The 19,304-nt window shown below is 46.9% G+C and overlaps 1 protein-coding gene across 1 annotated transcript in view; it reads right to left on the reverse strand.

The window, feature by feature from the left end:
• Window positions 1-19,304, reverse strand: part of LOC140214061 (uncharacterized) — a 134,821-nt gene that overhangs the window by 21,726 nt on the left and 93,791 nt on the right. The window contains exon 4 of the mRNA XM_072285327.1: window positions 18,613-18,970. Coding sequence (XP_072141428.1) covers window positions 18,613-18,970 — 358 coding nt within the window. The remainder of the gene's footprint in view (window positions 1-18,612; window positions 18,971-19,304) is intronic.

Consider the following 19,304-nt stretch of genomic DNA (forward strand, 5'->3'; position numbering starts at 1 on the left):
TTCTTACGCCTTGGTGACTCGAGAAAACTCCTGAAGTTTAGGCGTGCCCTCAATATTGCTATATAAGGAGTTAGGCTCAGGTAAAAATGAATATCCACCCTACCGATCACCTGTTTCAAACTAACGGATAATGTTGATGTAATTTGTATTCCATTTGAAATGAAACGGCGACCACTAGCGCCTAGCATGCTTGCTGCGAGAGCTTATGCGCCCTCTGTGTGGCAAAAGTATAAAACTGCTTTGCACTGAACTTGTGCTCTTTGGTTCCGCATCGTGACCAACGGCTTATTCCATCAAATACTTTCTGAAAGTAACTAAAGCATGGCAAGCAATTTCTTAGCCGGTTAGGTTCGCTTTTTTGCGGAAGGCGTGAGCACACTGCCGACCGTGTTCTAAGTTTTCTTTTTTTTTTTTTCAGGCGCCATTCCCACCAGACGGTAATGTTTACTTTTGGAGTCATATAATTGGTTGGAACTTAATCGCTAGTAATTTTGTGCCAGCCACACCAAAGCAATGAAGAGAGAGAGAAAATAATGCAGAGAAAGGCAGGGAGGTTAACCTGAAGTAGTTCCGGTTCATTCAACTAGCGCTGTATGGCTGGAAGGTCTCTAAACGTACAGAAAACATTTACATAGTCAAGGGTAAAACGGACGCTGACCAAAAACATTAAAAGAAAAGAAGCCAAGACATTGTAGATATTGTAGATTAACCCACTGCTTTTTTCTTGAAGATTTTTCTTGTTTCCTGATATTCGTTTTAGCAAACGGGTTGCAGATTCGTTAGAAAGCTGTGCTCCTCTAGAAAACCAGTAATAAGCTCACGAATTATATGTGCCCCGAACACTACAATGTTGCAAGGGCCTAGAGTAACGCCATGTCAGCGCTGTTTGCACAGGCCAGACGGCATGCTTCCGCAGTGTAGCAAAACATGATACATCGTTATGCAAAGTGCAAAAACTAACTTCTCGAATTGCGATGGACCACATGAGGCACATTCCAGTGGATGGATGGATGGATGAAAAACTTTATTAGGGTCCTTTAGGGCACGCACTAGCGCGCGGCGGGCCGCTCCCACGTCGGGACAGAGAGGCCGAGTCTCTCCGCCGCGTCGCGGGCCCGTTGGACAGCCCATAACTGTTCTTCGAGGTTGGGGCTGTGTAGGACCGCATCCCAACGTGAAGAAGTGTTGTTTTCATCGCTGTGTAACGCGGGACATCGCCAGAGCATGTGAGGTAAATTCGCTAAATCGTTGCATAGTGCACATGCATTTGTTGTCTGAATTTCGGGGTACACCTTGTGAAGAAGTATGGGGTTTGGGTAAGCCCCCGTCTGTAGAAGCCTTAGTGTCAAAATCTGAGGCCTATTGAGTTTGCAATGTGGGAGGGGGTAGATCCTGCGAGCCAAGTAAAAGTGCTTAGTATTTCGGTGTACGTGGAAGGAGAGTCCCGATTGTCAGTACCCCCAGCGTCACGCTGCCCGGTAGCTACGCGGTTGATGATCCCTCGCGCAGCTCCGTGTGCCGACTCGTTGAGGTTGGGCGGGGCACCCTCGATCTGTCCCATGTGGGCTGGAAACCAGATCAATGTGTGTGGCTTGATCTCCTTGCTTCCTAGTATCCTTAGGGCCAGCTCGGATTGGTTCCTCTGGCAAATGCCCTAACAGCTGATATGGAGTCACTGTAGATTGATGTCCTCTTGTTGTCCAATAAGGCCATCGCTATTTCAGCCTGCTCTGCGATCTCAGAGGACGTCGTCCGAATCGAGATTGCGTTCGTTATCTGCCTTTCATGATCTACGCTAACTACAGCGAAGGCCTGTCCGTCGGCGTAGCGCGCTGCGTCTACGAAACTGTTCTCCGAAGCCCGTTCACGAGCCTTGTCCAGGAGAACCTTCGCGCGCGCCCGACATCTTCCCACGTTGTGCTCTGGATGGACGTTTCGTGGGATCGGGGCGACAATTTATGCGGTCCCGCTGCTCTCGAGGGATGCTACAGAACTTTGTTTTGATTACTGTTGGGGGAACGCCCAGCTCCTGTAAAATGTGTCTTCCAGCTTGTGTGGTAGATAGCCTGACGAACTGGGCCCTCTCCTGTGCTTCCGCTATTTCCTCTAGCGTGTTATGCATGCCAAGTTGAAGTAAGCGTTCCGTGTGAGTGTATATGGGGAGGCCGAGAGCTCTCTTGATTGCCTTCCTGATTAATGCGTTGAGCTTATCCCCCTCCGATCTTTGCCAGTAGTGCATACCCGCGACGTAAGTGAAATGACACATTACGAACGCATGTACCAATCTCACGAGGTTATCTTCTCCGAGGCCTTGCTGCCGGTTGGCCACTCTTCTGATTAGTCTGATGGCATTGTCCGTCTTCTTAGTGAGTCGCAACACTGTCTGGTTGTTTGAACCATTCGACTCTACCATCATGCCGAGAATCCGGATAGCATCCACCCTCGGAATATATCCTCAGTCGTTTGTGCGCAGTTTTATGTCGCATTCGGCGAGTGGTTTCCACCCCTTTGGTTTCGGGCCTCTGCGCTTAGGCCGATAAAGTAGCAGTTCCGACTTGTGCGGTGAGCACCGAAGGCCCGTGGACTCAAGGTATCTCTCGGTAGCATCAATCGCCTCTTGCAGGGCCGTCTCTACCTGTCCGTCATTACCTCCCGTACACCAGATGGTAACGTCGTCTGCGTATATGGTATGACTGATACCATCGATAGCAGAGAGTGTCCTGGATAGTCCAATCATGACGAGGTTAAAGAGGGTTGGGGATATGACTGCCCCTTGTGGCGTCCCCTTAGACCCCAGCTTGATCATGTCTGAAGTCAGGTCCCCGATCTTAAGGGTGGCTTCTCTGTTTGACAGGAAAGATCTCGTGTAGGAATGAAAGTGCTTCCCCAGGTTAAGACTCGAGATTGTGTTCAAAACGAACGAGTGAAGAACGTTATCGAAGGCCTTTTCCAAATCTAGACCTAGTATGGCTCTCGTGTCCCGCGTATTACAGTCAATAATGTGGTGCTTGATGAGCTTCATCGCGTCCTGCGTCGAGAGTCCGACCCTGAAGCCAATCATGTTGTGTGGGTAAATGTCGTGGTCCTCCAGGTAGCGTGAAAGCCTGTTTAGGATTGCGTGCTCAGCAACCTTCCCCACGCACGATGTGAGCGAAATTGGGCGGAGGTTATCGAGGCTGGGCGGCTTGCCTGGCTTGGGGATGAGAATGGTGTTGGCCGATTTCCACATTTCCGGGACTTTACCGCTGCTCCATGTTTGGTTAATGATGTCCGTTAGGTATTCGATGGACTTCTCGTCCAGGTTCCGTAGAGCTTTGCTTGTGATCTTGTCCGGACCCGGAGCCGATCTGCCGTTGAGGGCATGGAGCGCCTGCCTGATCTCCTCAATCCCGAATTCTGCGTCGAGCTCAGGGTTGTCGGAGCCTTCGTAGTCAGGGGAACGTGGTGTAGGGCCCGATGCGACTGACAGGTACTTCTTCACTAGTATGGATAACATTTCATTGCTCGAATATTCTCGCTTGTTGCCCTCAAACTTAAAAAAAGTATCTCACAATATTGCACCAGTCCAGCATGTCACACAAGGAGGTGGAAGCGTCGGTGAACCATAGGAGGAAGCGGTCCCGTTCTCAATTTTAAACAAGCTGCATGAATAAACAAGAGCTACAATGGTTTCAGCAGCGCAGGTCCAGCACGAAATGATTGAACGGGTCGCGGTCAATACTCCAGATACACTGCACCAAGCGAGCAACGCAAGCCAAGACTAGAAGCGTGGCCAGGCTAGCCGCCGCTGTCGCGGACCACGCAATGTCACAACGACGATGACAGTGCGCCGAGACATTCGTATCGGACACTGATCAAGACCATGCGGCGGCAGATTATCAGTGACCTGAAGTTACTACTCCTGTTTTAAATACGCCAGTGACACTGACCGGCCCGGAAACATTGCAGGCTGTTGCAGACTTCCCGTCTACGATATATCAGACTCGACGCCATGAATCAAGCACGTACATGTTGCACAGAAACAGTACAATGTGCCGCTCTCATCATGAACTTAATCACACGACCTTCCTTCTTCTTCACATCCTATCTCTGTCACTCTCCTAAAGCACCTCCATATATAGCGTGGAATAACAGGCCGCAGGAATTCCACGCAGGCCGACTTCTCCACCTGTCTGCCATTAAAGTTCCACTCGCTATGTATGCTCTTAGATTAGATTAGATTATGAGGTTTTACGTGCCAAAGCCACTATGTATGCTCTTAACGCTTTCAGATGTTATTGTTTATGAAATTGGACGGTAGTTTTTAAATTCATATTTTGTCTGTTCTTGTATTTAGACGTTTTATTCTAGCTGTTCTCACGCTGACGTACCTTGTAACTATGTTATACAATTGAATGAGCAGGTATTTCGCTCTCCCCTCTGCAGAACCTTTTAAGAAAGAATTTGTGATATAATCTGGTGCTGGTGACTTCGTGTCAAGCTCCATCAATAAATTTGGGATACCTTGCTCAGAAATACCAATTTCAGTGATGGAAGCTATCGGTCTACAACACGGATATTATTCCTTGTAAATACATTTCTGAAATGGCTATTAAAGGCAGAGCACACTATGTTTTCATCTCACACACATTTACTACATATAAAGAACATGTCATAAGTACACGCACTTGGACCCACAGCCTTCCAGCTTTTCTCCGGAGACCGCTTAACAAGGTATGGTAGCAATGTGTTGTAATAATATTCTTTATCTCTTGTAATATTTATGTTTAAGTGGTACAAACTATCAATATCGGCGTTCACGTCTTCCCCATAATTCGTCTTGGCGAGTTCCTTTACTCGTCATAGTGTAGTGAGTGTGGAGGTGGCGTATTCTAAAAAAAAAAAAAAAAAAAAAAACAGAAACTTCGCGAAGGGACACAGGCGTCATTACTTAACACAGCACTCACGATTGCACAAGAGTGTGCTCACTTATTCAAAGCGGTGCTGCTGGAGCACTCTTCAGCAAAGAAAATACTAAGTACATCCTGCCACACTGAAGAAGGCCCGCTCCGAGGACACTCAAGGTTCTCATCCAGTAGAACCAATTAGCTGAGCAGACCCCCGAAGGAAGAAGCAATGTAAAGCGCATGGTCATATCGAGCAATGATTAATGTACCAATGTAATTATGCCAGAGAATACATGCTTTCAATATAATTGTACGAATAACTTTTTTGGGGGCTTGTTTCGTTTCATAAGTGTTAATTAGGGCTTTAAGCTCTATAAAGCTTTAAAAAACGCGAACCATGTGACTACGCCGAGGTATCACACGCACAAGTACCTGTTTTTATGGGTGATCTTTATCGCTGTTTCTTTAATGCAATTTCATTTTCTGCTTAGCAAAGGCAGTCAAAGGTGAGCACGAAGTAGGATATACAAATTACGGCTGCAGCAACTGCTAAGTGGCGCGAAAAGATGAAAAGAACGTTCCTGCACCTTAATTTCGTATGTCGTAATGACATCTAGCCGGTATAAATTCTCGAGAACTCTCAGCAATGTTGTTGACACTGACAAAGGAAACGCATTTTGTAAGAGTTTGTTTTCATTCTGAGTTATTCTGGGCCTTTGTCATTGGTTCTTACGTTCCATGGGTTACCGTTATTAGCTAGGCGCCACGAGGGATGATAAGAAAAGAAAATAATAATAAAGAAGTCGCAGTTTCGCCCGAAAGGCGAAGCCATGGTAGCGATAGTAAACTATTAGATAACTACACGAAGTAATGGTTAGGAGATCGAACGCTTGGGACTGCCTGTCGCTTCAAACGCGTGTCTGACACTTCAAATTAGCGACCTCCGAGTTCAAACACCAGCGGAGAGAAGACAACGCACGTGAAACGAGCAGCCAGTTCAGCTCACTGAGCCTTAACTATATGACAGTATAGATGATTGCATAATTATTGTATGTTGACGTAAGGGCCAGGCAAGCTATGTATAGATAAAATTATATTGATGAACGTGAAAATGAAAACTGTGAATGAGTTATGGGCCGCACTAACGTGACCCTTGTTTATTTCTATTTTCAGTGCCCGTTAATCTCTGAATATCCGTATCAGAAAGCGTCCTTTGGGGTGCTTTCTGGTGTGCGAAATCACCAAATTATGACATTTTTCGAACGCGATCACGCGTTCGCCTGCACCTCCAACGTTCCTGGTAAACTTGTTTACATGTTACAGAACTGCAGCAGACGCGCTTTGGGTTGAAGCAAATAACGACTACGTTCATGAGCTCAGCACGCAAACTTCAAATGTTTCAACTTAGACGAATACTATGAATATCGCGAGAGAAAGCAAAGAAAATGGCGAGAAAATGCGATAATAGGACGAAGAAATGTCAGGCGAAGGAACGAAGTACTTGTGAGCTGACACTTCAAAATAAGTAAGGCAAGCTGAGCGCATTGTAAAGGGGTGCCCCTTCCCTCTCCTTTAATAAAGAAGATTCATCACAATTATTTTGATTGAACTCTAAATGTGAATAGCTCGTACCTATTGCACGAGGTATAATTGTAATCGCTGCTATTGTTAGTGTATGATCAGCGAAATGATCACAAGCAGACGAAGAAAGTTCATTTTACAACATAAAGAATGAAGGATTGCCGAAGATGTCAGCGTCGTCAAGAATCCTGATTCAAGTTCGCTTCTTTTAAATCAGTGGAATTATTATGCATGATCTTGGATTGTAGCACACAATTATGCACACGAGATGACAAATACGCTTCCTTCACGAGCTCGCAGTTCCGCATATTTTAAGCGCACACAATCTGAACGTGCACACGTATTGGTATGATCAGAAAATTGTACTTTATGTTACATTGGAACCAGTTTGCTATATGAATTCTCTTGGTTGCTTTATATCAACATCTATGCTTACTGGTTTAGTTATTTTTCGCGTACCAGATGGCATCTCATTATGTCGTCTAGAATGTCATATTCTGTTCGAGGAGCTGTACATCTGCATTTATTATAAGGCAGAATAGGTTAAGCTACGTTGTTTCTTGCCTAGAAGCACTCTTATGAATTTGGTAATTTGTATGGAAAGAGCAGAATTTCAATATTTGGAATCATCTGACTGAGCCTGACGTTCTGAGGAGTACGCAGGGTTATATGGAAGCAGAAAAAGACAGCAGTGTCTACATACTGTACTTCTAAAAAAATAGAACTAATTCCTTCCTGCATGACTTGCTTAGTAAAAAAACGAAAACAAAAAGAAACGTCAGCAAGAAAACAAGATTAATTCAGCCACAAGACATGCTTTCTCAGGTATTCTAGATAATGTTGCACTTTATGCAAGTTATTTTTTTTTATGTCGCATCTGGTGTTCCCTGTTATATCTTTAATAAATATCAAGCATGTTTATTGCGTTCCTTGCTGATTTGTAAGAAGAATTTACCAGAAATCATTTCTCCAAAGCTTGACGTTAAGAGAGAATGCTGTTGAGCTTGTCACGTTTTTTTAAAAAAAAGAAATCAACAAAAGCTCAGTAGCGTTCAGATGCAATACAAACCTGCATGCCTAATAGGCGACGGCTGGCCCGTAAGAAAATTGAAAGACGTGAGTACACAATTCCACAAAGAACACAAACCAATTTGTATGGCAGGCTGTGTAATCCACCTGGCCAAAAACCAATGAACGAGACAGGCGCGAGAACTGTGGGGCATGAACACTGTTTCGCGTATTCAATATGTGAAATGTAAAAAATGAAAAACCGCTGCGCGTGACATTCCCGACGCAATCTAAATTCCAGGAATATTGTCACCCTCTCTCGAGCAGCCTTCCCCAGCGTAACTTAGTATTTTTTGCAATATGGCAGTCTCTGTCGCGAAGGCATCGGTGCGGATGAACAATAATAAGCCATCCGCGTTCCAAATCTCTGGAAAGAACTAATGCTAATACAAGTGCAGTCAGTCGGTAAACGTGTAAAAGCCGAGTACGTACGCCACTCTTTAAAAGAAAGCAAAGAAAAATAAAAGCACTCATTCTATAAGAGTGTTTTTCATTCTCATTTTTTATATTTTGCAGTACACTGACAGGACCTGTCCGCGCGGAGATCGTCGCAATATATTTGCCAGCAGACCTTCGGTGTCATAAATGCAAGTAAAGATTACCTTCATGCTGTAAATTTCTGCAGCGCGAAGCACTGACGTGCGGAAAGAAACGTAAAAATGACAAAGGAAGAAGGATTGCAAGAGGACAAGCGATTTCCAGAGGCATGCTTGGAATTTACACCATGAACACAAACCAACTCGCCCTTAGGCTATTGTTGCAGATTATTTTCTCGGGGCGTGAAATTCGCTTAGGCATTTTCAGGTTGTGTCGCTAAAGTACTTACTATAGTATCAATACTCATAAGCAAACGATGTTATCTGAATACGTAGCCAACATACCTACATGCATAAAAGAGCACGATGTATACTACCCGTTCTAGTATAAATGACTTTAGTATGAGTGTAAGTGCAGGAGAGACGTTGTAGGTAATACCGGCTACTCCTTTTCGGTTAGCCAAAGAAACTGAAGAAATAAAATGGACAGGCTCATAAAGACGAATTTAAACTGTGATGTTTAAATACATCACAATTTACAAACATCCGTGATGTTCTGCAGGCTACGCGTATATTGTCGACGTCACAGATCGAGATATCTGCTCGGAACGTGAAAGGACGCCACTTCCTCGCTTCCATTATGGATTAGTCAGCTGCTCGCAAGAGACCCATGGGTCTTTCCGCCAACACTTTGATATTTTTTTAATTGCCTGTGGCAGATATCACAATTCTAGTCCATGAGCTAGTCTACTTGAAAAGACCCGCCGTGGTTGCTCAGTGGCTATGGTGTTGGGTTGCTGAGCACAAGGTCGCGGGAACGGATTCCGGCCGCGGCGGCCGCATTTCAATGGGGGGAAATGCGAAAACACCCGTGTAGTTAAGATTTAGGTGCACGTTAAAGAACCGCAGGTGGTCTAAATTTCCAGAGTCCCCCACTACGGCGTGCCTCGTAATCAGAAAGTGGTTTCGGCTCGTAAAACCCCATATATTAAAAAAAATCGAATAGGTGGGCATTACTTGCGCCAAGAAATGGAAATGCATCGTCAACTAATTAACAAACAACGAGCAATTATGTTTCTAACCAATTACCTTACGGCAGATATTTTGCAATTCACAAATTGTAGCTGGTGAGAGTGCAAGGCATATAGTTCAAAAGAATTGTGCGGATGACACCATTTACAATATATGGGTCGTGAAATCTGCGGTAAAAATGCATTGTAGTTCCACTTACTTTCTTAACAAAACGTCGTAATATGTACTTATGTACTGAAGTAAAAAAGTAACTGAAACGCCATGCGTATGTGCGAAAACTTCGTGTAATGATATCGCAAAACTGATGTTCGCCTTGCTGGATGGATACGCCTTGCTAACTGGCCGGCTAGAATTTGTATATTGCAATACGTTTCATAAGGTAATCAGTTAAAACCAAATTAGTGAATGTTTGTTGATTTATCGATCATGCCTTTCGATTTTTGTTAATGATCGCTGCTTCGAATAGACTAGTTCATGGACTAGAATCGTTCTACCTGCAACAGGCAGTCTTGAAAACTGTTTGAAAGCGTTCGCTGAAACACCCAGTATGTGTTTCGGCGACCGATCTTGTGTCAATTTCGCGCACACGACTGCACCCAACCAATTTCCAAGTTGTGACAGGACTTGGCGGTTGCATCAGACGCTGTACAACTCGGGCAGATTGCGTGAGATCAGCAATGGAGCCGACGCAGGCGGTGCGCCAGTTATTCGCCGGTCCAGCAGCACAGCCGCGCCATTGGCATCTAATCGCCGTTCACAGAGGCGAAAAAATCGACTGTGACTTGCTTCTGCCACGAAATAGGATCCAACAGAGTGAAGTTATGTTCAAAGTGTGCCTCTTCTGCAAAGCAGCGCCCACTGCTAAAAAAATGGCGTTATCGAAAGCCGCAATAGAAGGCAAATTGCCTCGCAAGCGCATAGCGCATGCCGACCATCTCAGCGAGGCGGCGCGCCCGGTTTACATGTTTGTTCTTCGCACCCACGGTATGTAGAAAGCAACGCTAATAAATGTAGCACGACCAACTCACGCAAAAATAACTTTGTTGGGAAAAATAAGCGCTCTACTGACGCGGTCGCATCGCAAGCGGCGTCAGAAGCGGCGACCATCGAAACATAGGCCTACTGCCTCGATCGGCGGCTGTCCTCGGATCCGTACGTCAGTGGGCGGCACGCGGTTCTTTTCTTTCTGTAAGTGGCGGTGACTTGCTTTTATTGACAACGTTCATGCAAAACGAAGGAAGCGTCGCGCAAGCACGTTTCGTATGTCCTCACGTTGACCCGAAATTGTCCGAGCGTACATACATGCAGGGACGCCGAATTTCGTGCGTGCCTCTCGCTCACTCACACGCCCGTCTCGTGCGGCCGTAGTCGAGCGGGTACACGTCGCGCGAAGAGTGGCGCGCGAAATCCTACCGCGTGTAGCAGCAGTACTAACACACCGACATGACAAAGCATGAGTGCTTGCTGCAGCAGTCTCCATTGTAGCAAACGGGTAGTATACGCGAGACACCGGTCGGCCAACTTCGCTTGCACCAGCGGTAGGAATAATTGGACACCTTTACGTAAATTCTTTGTGACATTTTACGGAAAGAAACACCCACGAACATTTTTCTTGTGATATTTTTTTTCACAAAGTGAGCTGAAACATTTCTTCTCAGCCTTGATATGGCCAAGGAAGGATATCTCAAACGCTACGCAACCCATCATCATGTTAATCTAGTCTTCTCAAACGCTACGCAACCCATCATCAGGTTAATCTAGTCTTAGTTTAGTCTATTATATCCAGTCTAGTAAGAGAAGGAGAATTTGTGATTGGCAGTGTGGCCCTGAAACATACATGTGCAGGAGAACGTTTATCCTGGCGAATAAGTCCGAGGGGCCAGAGATCATCAGAAACAGATTGACAGAACAATCCACATGTGCTGGGGCGCATGGGGTAGGCATTACCAAGTTATGACAAGCAGTTTACTGCTATTATTAAAAAGTAAAGCGTACAATCATTCCATTCTACCTTTATGCATGTATATGTAGGAGAATGTAAATGTAGCATATATGTGTATATGCATGTATATGGGCATGGGCAGGACACGTAATGAGGCGGGAAGATAACCGATGGTCATTAAGAGTTACGGAATGGATTCCAAGGGAAGGAAAGCGTAGCAGAGGGCGGCAGAAAGTTAGGTGGGCGGATGAGATTAAGAAGTTTGCAGGGACAACATGGCCACAATTAGTACATGACCGGGGTAGTTGGAGAAGTATGGGAGAGGCCTTTGCCCTGCAGTGGGCATAACCAGGCTGATGATGATGATGATGATGTAGGAGAAACTTAGAGGTGAACCAAGAAGCTTGAGAAGAAGTTTCGGACCACGCGAGAAATGGCTGAATTACAAAATTAGACACTTAAGATTAACGGACAGGAAGACCGCTGTGGGGATTACAGAGCAAACGGCAGTAGGTGCAATCCTTGTTGACATTGCGGAGAGAAGTTAGGCAGGACATGTGATGCGCAAGCCTTAAGAACCGCTGGTCTGTTAGAGAATTGGGGCCAACGAAAGTGAAGCCTGGGTTATGCACGGCGTAGAACTAGGGTGGTGTGATGAAATTAGAAAAGTTGCAGGCATGGGATGCCAGCTGGAGCAAGAGAGGGGTAATGGGAGGCTTTCTTCCAGCAGTGGATATAGACTGTTGCTGATGCTTATACGACGATGATAATAATAATGTTAACTTCATCTTTCACTCAAAGCTTTCACGAATACGTCAGCTTTTTCGAGGCGCCTACCGGTGTACCAGCACGAAATGTGTGTTCACTCGTAGGAAGATAATAAACGTGCGAAATAAGCTGCGAATAAAAGGTAATTGCGTCTTAAGCTACGCATCCACCAGTAAAGCAGAACGTGATCGAAGCTGGGACATGTGGTTCCATGATTGCAGATGTCGCCACTTGCCTACACCATTGCCAACTTATATTCACAAAGTAAAAAGCCACACGCATAGCTGAATGGGCGTTCTGAGATATTCTAGTACGAGTATGGTGCATGTTGCGTGAGGGGCGGCTATGCGAACACAGCTTACTCTTTCAGACAGTATAGGCGACAGCGCTACTTGTTAGTACTGCGGCGAGGATTCTCAAAAACGTTGACCTAGCACAATTCGCACAGAAAAGTTTTGCAGCTCTTATATTCCGAACGTAGAACCAATAAAAATGTGCGAATTGTAACGAATTTTTTATGCGCGTTTTCAATTTTTTTATATGCCCAGGTAATTCACAGCTTAAACGACGAGAAATTTCGCAAAGCACATTAGTAATGCTCCATCGTATACCCAGTGAATGGATTTTCAAAATTTCAAAGAAGGCTCATCGAATAAATAATTTGTGAGCGAATGAATTTTTAATAAAGAGTAAGATCAGTCGTACGTGCTTTTACTATCGCTCTTCAGAGTGCGAATTAAATGCCTTCATTTCGTTTTTGCCTTTGTTTTAAACTAGTATACACCGCCGTCTACTAAAAAAAAATTTGCAAGCATGCTTTTTCGGCCTATGTGCTTCCCACGTTTCATTACTAGAATATTGCTAACGCGCCATTTGTTTGTGACACTGCACAAAGGAGCAGTACAGCGCATACTGCAAAAAAAAAAAGAAAGAATGAAACTTGTAAAAAGGTAGACCAGAGTATGGCGCGTGCTCGTGAAATGTGAAATTGGTGAAAAATAAAAGTAATCGGCGAGGACGCATTACGGCGAGGAAGCCTCAAGAGTCATTTATGCGTCAGAGTAAGCGAGCAGCAGTAAGAAGAGAGAGAGAAGAAAAAACGATGCGAATATTCTATGTCTACCTACTGAAATAGATGTGTGCATTTTCCTCTTTCTCTGCGTTTCGAGTAGTTTACCCACTTGGAGACACAGCAATCGAAGTTTACCTCGATAGCAAATCCGGAAGTGCTTTTCAAACTGCATTTTTTGCAGTACCATAAATCTTGCGTGAACAGTGTGTACAGTGTATTTTGCGTTAACGCTCCATGACTTCCTCAGAAATCAAGCGCGATGCATGATGGATTGCGAGAACGCGCAAGGAACTTTTGTTTGTGCATATTTTAAACTTAACTCGACAGGGCAGTAAACACGGCTAGAAAGTAAAAAGATTGGAGTCCAAGTTTCTGGGCTCCAGAAACTTGGTCTCCAGAAGCAAGAGCGCGAAAATTTTAGTACAGTTCCATTCTGACATAGAGGATATAGGAGCTTATTTTCATGCCTAAATTTCAATTTCTTTCATCATTCATAAGTTACAAAGTTGACAACCGCTTTAGTTTGACGAGAATATCGTACACATACTCTCAGTATGGCAGCGTCTTGGTTTAACAGATATACCACGGTCTTTAAAGCACATTTCCTTGTTTCCCCAAGCGTCTTGGAGAGCCAGAGCATTTATACAGAACTATAACGATTCCTTATTCAACTCTTGGCAGTTTTTACGTCGCAATCAACTACGCGAGTGCGTAGAAGAGAGCGAATTATAAGGTCGAGACAAGTAAAACGCCATTCCCATGGTTTTACGTCTTTCAATGTAAACAGCGTTACAGTAGAGCCAGTCTAACTAGCTTCATTTTGATTAATTCAGTAGACACTTTCCAGACGTCAAAGCGTCGGAACTGCCTCCTCGGAACTCCCACCTCGTTCACATAAAGGAACAATGGCCGCATAACATGTGTGCGAGCCGTAGATGACTAAGCACACTTGACGAGTGCCTGGCCCTTGCAACGGTTGAGCTCGCTCCTGAGACCAGGAAGTAAACTACGAGACACGATCCACACTCATGACCCTGAAGACGCGACACCAAGTGTGGTAAGGCATTCAGCAGGCATAACGCAACTTGTCATAGAAGCAGTAGAATTGATCATAAAATGACGACGAGGGGCTCCTCTTCTTAATACGCCTGAGACACAAATTGGCGACGACTTCCATCCGCCGAGCAAGTAAAAAGGGTGCAGGCGTGAAATTTCATCTTAACAGCGCTGTAATGTCGTGCTATGTAGTGCGACTGTCTTTCTTGATGAGAGCTGGGGCTGGTCAAGCTGCTTTATAGAAGCTTTCACTCCGTCTTCCTCAGCACTCCTTGTGCATCTCCTGTAGGTGCTGTGGGAATTTAACCCAAACCCGGTCATTTTGGGTACAAAAGCCAAACTCCTGAACAAAGTGCCTCTCACCACGAAAAACATCGGCAAGAGTTCTTGCTGCAAAATTAAAATAAAGGCACACGGGGCAAAACAAGAGTCCTATGCTCCACCTACAACTGTGTATGCGAATACAATGCCGACGCTGTCGCGAAGTCAGTAATAACTTATTATTTCTTTATATACAAACTCATATTTACAAATATACAAGTAGCGAGAGCATTCGGCAGACCACTGCCATTGTTGTGCTCCGGATGTCATGTTTCGCCAGCAGCTGAAGGACACTCTGCTTTTCACAAAATCGAAAAGGGAGGGGATTGAAAGCCCCCTGTAATAACGAAATTGGTCTAAATTGATGTCTTTCGTATGGAGAAAGGAAGCTTAGCGGATTGGGACGGCACCGTCCGTGCTGTCGGTTGTTGACGGTAGAACATCACTGTCGGTGAGGACGCCGCCAAAGCTCGCGTTGTTTATCCCTAGCGTTGTGGCCACCCAGGAATTAGATTTCCGCTGGCCACGATTTCCGGAAAGAAGCGATGGCTTTGGAAACGCGGAGGAAGTCACTTAGGATTAGGATGTCTCTTCCGAGACACGCGTCATGGAATCAACAGCGCACAATCTACAAGTCACTTCCGTAAAGATCTTCAAAAGTTCTTCAGTCGGGCGTCATCGTTCGCTTTCTCGGTCTCCACAACAATACACGGGAATTCAACTTTTACGCAAATTACTGGCATTGACCTGCTCGGTATAACCGACCTTCAGTGTTAACAACCGTTCGAATACAGATTAAAGCATTGTACAACTATTGTAACAAGCATGCAGAAGGAAACTTGCGAACAGCATGGTGTACTACTACCGGCACAACTTGGGCAGAGTTCCTTTTGTTACAATATAGGCTGCGTACCTCATGGTTTCGAAGCAAGTGCGTTCTTTTTTGTCTCTTGCCCCCCCATACATTCACAAGAATGAAACGCTCCATGAGGATTATATTTTTCTGGGGGACCAGCGAGCGCAGACCGAGCCATTAAAATCACATTTTGCAGCATTATTAGAGGCCAAACAAACATTAAAGCTCACGTTAGGTGCCATGGCGCACACGTTTCATCGTCAGTGCTGCTACGTACATATACTGCACCCTTAGGCAGCGAAGTTGTAATGATGCTCTATGGGTGCCAATTGAATGCTAGCTGCACTCAAGGCAAACATAACAAAGAGAGTTGGTACGAATTCTTGTCTTTGCAAGGAACACAATTACTAATCGTAAAGTCGCCTCACGCGTACGAGAAAAAATTGCACTTTTTCGCAGGGTTCATAGGCCTGCCAATTTCGCAGTTGAAGACTCGCGCGAATGCGCGGCTGTTTTTGACGACCTGGTTGCAGCTGAACTCGACCAAGAGTGACGCGCGCACGCTGCACAGGAGGTGGCACATCACCATGAAAAACGTCACGTCGCTGGTGTAGTTGCTGAGGTCTCCAGCCTCCACTGACGCCTGAGCGTCTGCCGACGCGAAGGCGTCCCAGACGAGGTCGACCGCAGCGGCCAGATATGCGTGCTGGTTGACTCGTGACTGGGCCGCGGGCGAAGCGCGGGGTACAGCGAAGCAAGCGAGCCTCTCTTCGATCTTCGTGCGGGCGACCGAGTTGTGGGGCAGGCGGCTCACGAAGAGTCGTACGGCGGCCGCCCCCAGCACCGTGCCGATGGCTCCGTACTTGGCCGCCACCGTAGAGTCGTGGTCGTACAGGGGCAGCATGGGGAAGAGCGGAGGGATGCGAACAGCCGACCTCTGGGAGTCGAAGAACGCGTAGCCGTTGGACTCGCGGAGCTGCCTCATGTAGCTGGAGGACACCTCCCGCCACTCTTCATCCGGCATGCGTGCGTTCGCCTTCGCAACGGCCATCCAGTTCTGCAGCAACGAAACGTTCATGGCGACCGTGTCGAACACGTTACTGAGTACTTGCTCGTTGAACCGTTTGCCGTGGAAGAGAACGTCCTCGAAGTCCCGCTTGGCGAAGGAAATGTGGTCGGCGATATAGGACCACCGACCGCGTTTTACTTCGTTGATGAAGACGGCAGCGATGGTGCGCGCTATCTCATCGACGTCGTCCAGCGCTTTGGCTTCCACGTGGGTCCTCGAGAACTCTGCGTACACAGTCCAGCCCAGCAGCGACTCGGTCAACTCGATGCAGTCTGCGTGGCTGGGTCGCTCGACGACAGTGTCCAGGGCGGAGCGTACGCTTTGATGCCAAAGCTGCGAGAATGGTTTGCTGACGAATCGCCACATGGCCTGCACCACGCACCAGCCCAGGTAGAACTCCAAGCGCTGTTCACCAATGTGCTTCGCTAAGCCCTGAAGACGTTTCATGTAGTCCGCAGAGCGCACTCGCACCCTCGTCGATGACGGCAGTCCCAGACCATATTTCAGAAAAGCTTGCAGGCGCGCGAACCTGTCAGGCTCTAGGTAGTAACTGAGGCGCTCTGTAGAGTCTAGTTCGAAAACTTCGGCATCACTGCGGTCAGCGGACGTCAATGCCGGAATGAGCAAACTTTCTAACTCGCTGAAATCCTGGAAACTCATCGTAGGTGTAGCGTTGCTGTCGTAGAGTGCTGCAGCCTGTTCGTAATAGGTGCGGTATGTGCCTTCTTGTAACAGCAGTGCCCGCATCTTGAACCAGCTTGGCAGTGCATCGCCAGGCTCGATGAGGAGCGACACTTCGCCCGCCTTGGTTTGACTCTTGCGGATGGTAAGCAGCGGCGAGATCCGAAACGCCTCGAACACCCTCGCGGCCGTTACGGTGAGCTCTTCGCTCTTGCTGTTGACGTGCGGCCACGTGACGCCCAGCTTAGTGAGCCTGCTCCTGAAGGCACCCACTTCGTTCCTGCTGTCCTCGACAATGGCTAAACAGCTCTGCAGAAGCATGGCGGCCTGTTGCGTGGGGTTCCTTATTGGGTTGTTCATCCTGGCTCGCACCAGAACGTCGATTACCTAGTTTTAAACAAAGCAGCATGCTTACGTTACCAGGGCTTATACAATTGCGGATTGAAGGCGACACAGTCGCCAATTACATCGCTGTATGGGCAAGGGAGCCACAATATCGCAGAAAATATTCCTCAATTTCTCTTGCCACTCTCGAACCTACAGCAGTGCTTACTTTAGAGCGTAGCAAAAAAAGGACTGCAGCATAGATTACGAGAGAAAGTTTACTGTGACATCATTTAGGAGCTTAACTGAGCTTGCTGCAACACTCCTCTTCCCTAATGCTTTCTCCTTTCGTGCCATTATTCTGTGAATCCTGATATCTTGGCTTCATCTTCCATCATCTTCTATTTCAAAGAAAAAAAAAAGGCTAGATTCGCCCATTCGGCTGTCTCATTTAATTTCTCTGCAATAACAACAGGTTTTCCCATGGAATAAACAAAAGTCGCAGTTTCGCACGAAAGGCGGAGCATCAATTGCGATAGCAAATTAGTAGACATCTACACGAATTAAGTATATTAGTTTTATTGACCGTATAAACTTGGAAACATTCACTTACTAACTGAACAAGCACGGTGTCAACGCGCACAAGCAGACCTGAACAAATCACACTCGATGAGCGCGGACACTCACTGTAAAAGCGCTGGTGTGAGCAAGCGCACAGCAGCAGCGAGCGTAGTACCCTTAGTGCGCACTATGGCTTCACCGCAAGAGCGGCTGCAACACAACGAGCACAAAAGTACGAGCCGTCTGCAGATACCTTTCAAGATAAGGCGCACGCAACCGCGCGTGGCCGTGCAAAGTACGTACTTGTTGACGGAGCCAAAGCCGCTCCCCTTCCCTCACGCGCTGTCTCCCCACTTTCCTCCGTATATGGCACGCGAGACTGAGCCGCGATTGTCCGTTCCCCTTGCGCACGGTCGCTTGCTTCCCTAGCACAACGCCGCCCCCACTCCATCCCTACCTCCCATCCCGCCACGACCATTCGCGAGACTGAAGGTGCGGGCCAGTTTGCTAACCGCTTTCTCCTTCCCGCGCGCCACATTGAGCCGCGACCATCGGCTTTCTTCGCGTACTTTCAATCGCACATACAGCATGCGACGCACGGCGAGGGTGTTATCGCCCTCTGACTTTACATACGAACATCACGGCGACGGCGACGGCAACAAAAATGCGCCTGGAGTGTCCACATAATTGCTATCGCAATAATATTGAATATATCATGAGCAAATGAACAGATCTGAATAATTTTTTTTTGAGAAGCTATTAGTAGGAGCGAGGGCAACAACGCGGTTTTATTTGAAGTCTCCCCATCAGGCGGCGCTTAGCGTTCGTAAAAGCACGACAAATATAGGCGCCGTCTTACTTTGTCGACGAAGAGGCTGAGGTGCTTCTCGTACACGGAGGCCGGCTCCGTCCAGCGGCCGCACACGTGCTCGTAGAAGTCGTCGCAGGGGTCGACGCTGGCGTTGGACGCGGCCACCAGCATGTCGTTGAGCGCCACGCAGGCCCGCGTCAGGCATACGCCGCGGCGCGGTCTCTGCGCCGGCGCAGCAAGGCGCGCCAGCAGGGTGAGCAGGCTGATGGCCAGGCAAGCCGACGCCATGGCCCCCAGCACGACGAGTGCCGGCTGGACGCCCTGTTCCCCGTGTGGGTGCTCTTCCCTGGGCACTTCCTCAGTCACCGATAAGGGCATCTCTGAGTGCTCCCTTTTGGTGGTAGCCCTGTACGGTGCGCGAAAACTTCAGCTTCAGTGAACTTCATGGGACAGCAGCTTAGCTTTATCTTTTGGTTTCGATCTTGTTGCTTTAAGAAAAGGACCCCGCGCACCACGGGTGTTTGATGCCCTTAATGTAGGGCTGCAATTTTGATGCCTTGATTTGCTTGCATTATTAGCGTCTAACTTTTTAACCCAGGTGGGTGAATTCATTCATCGAAAGCGCAAAAAAATTATGTCAGCCTTTAACGGGGAACCCTGTGGCTATAAGGCGTGTTTACAAGATTGCTTTCCAATGCTTTTTTAAATTGGCGGCATTGTTAAAGTTTCCGATTACGTAA

The sequence above is a fragment of the Dermacentor andersoni genome, chromosome 11 (genome assembly GCF_023375885.2).
Source record: "Dermacentor andersoni chromosome 11, qqDerAnde1_hic_scaffold, whole genome shotgun sequence".
NCBI classification, from domain to species: domain Eukaryota; kingdom Metazoa; phylum Arthropoda; class Arachnida; order Ixodida; family Ixodidae; genus Dermacentor; species Dermacentor andersoni.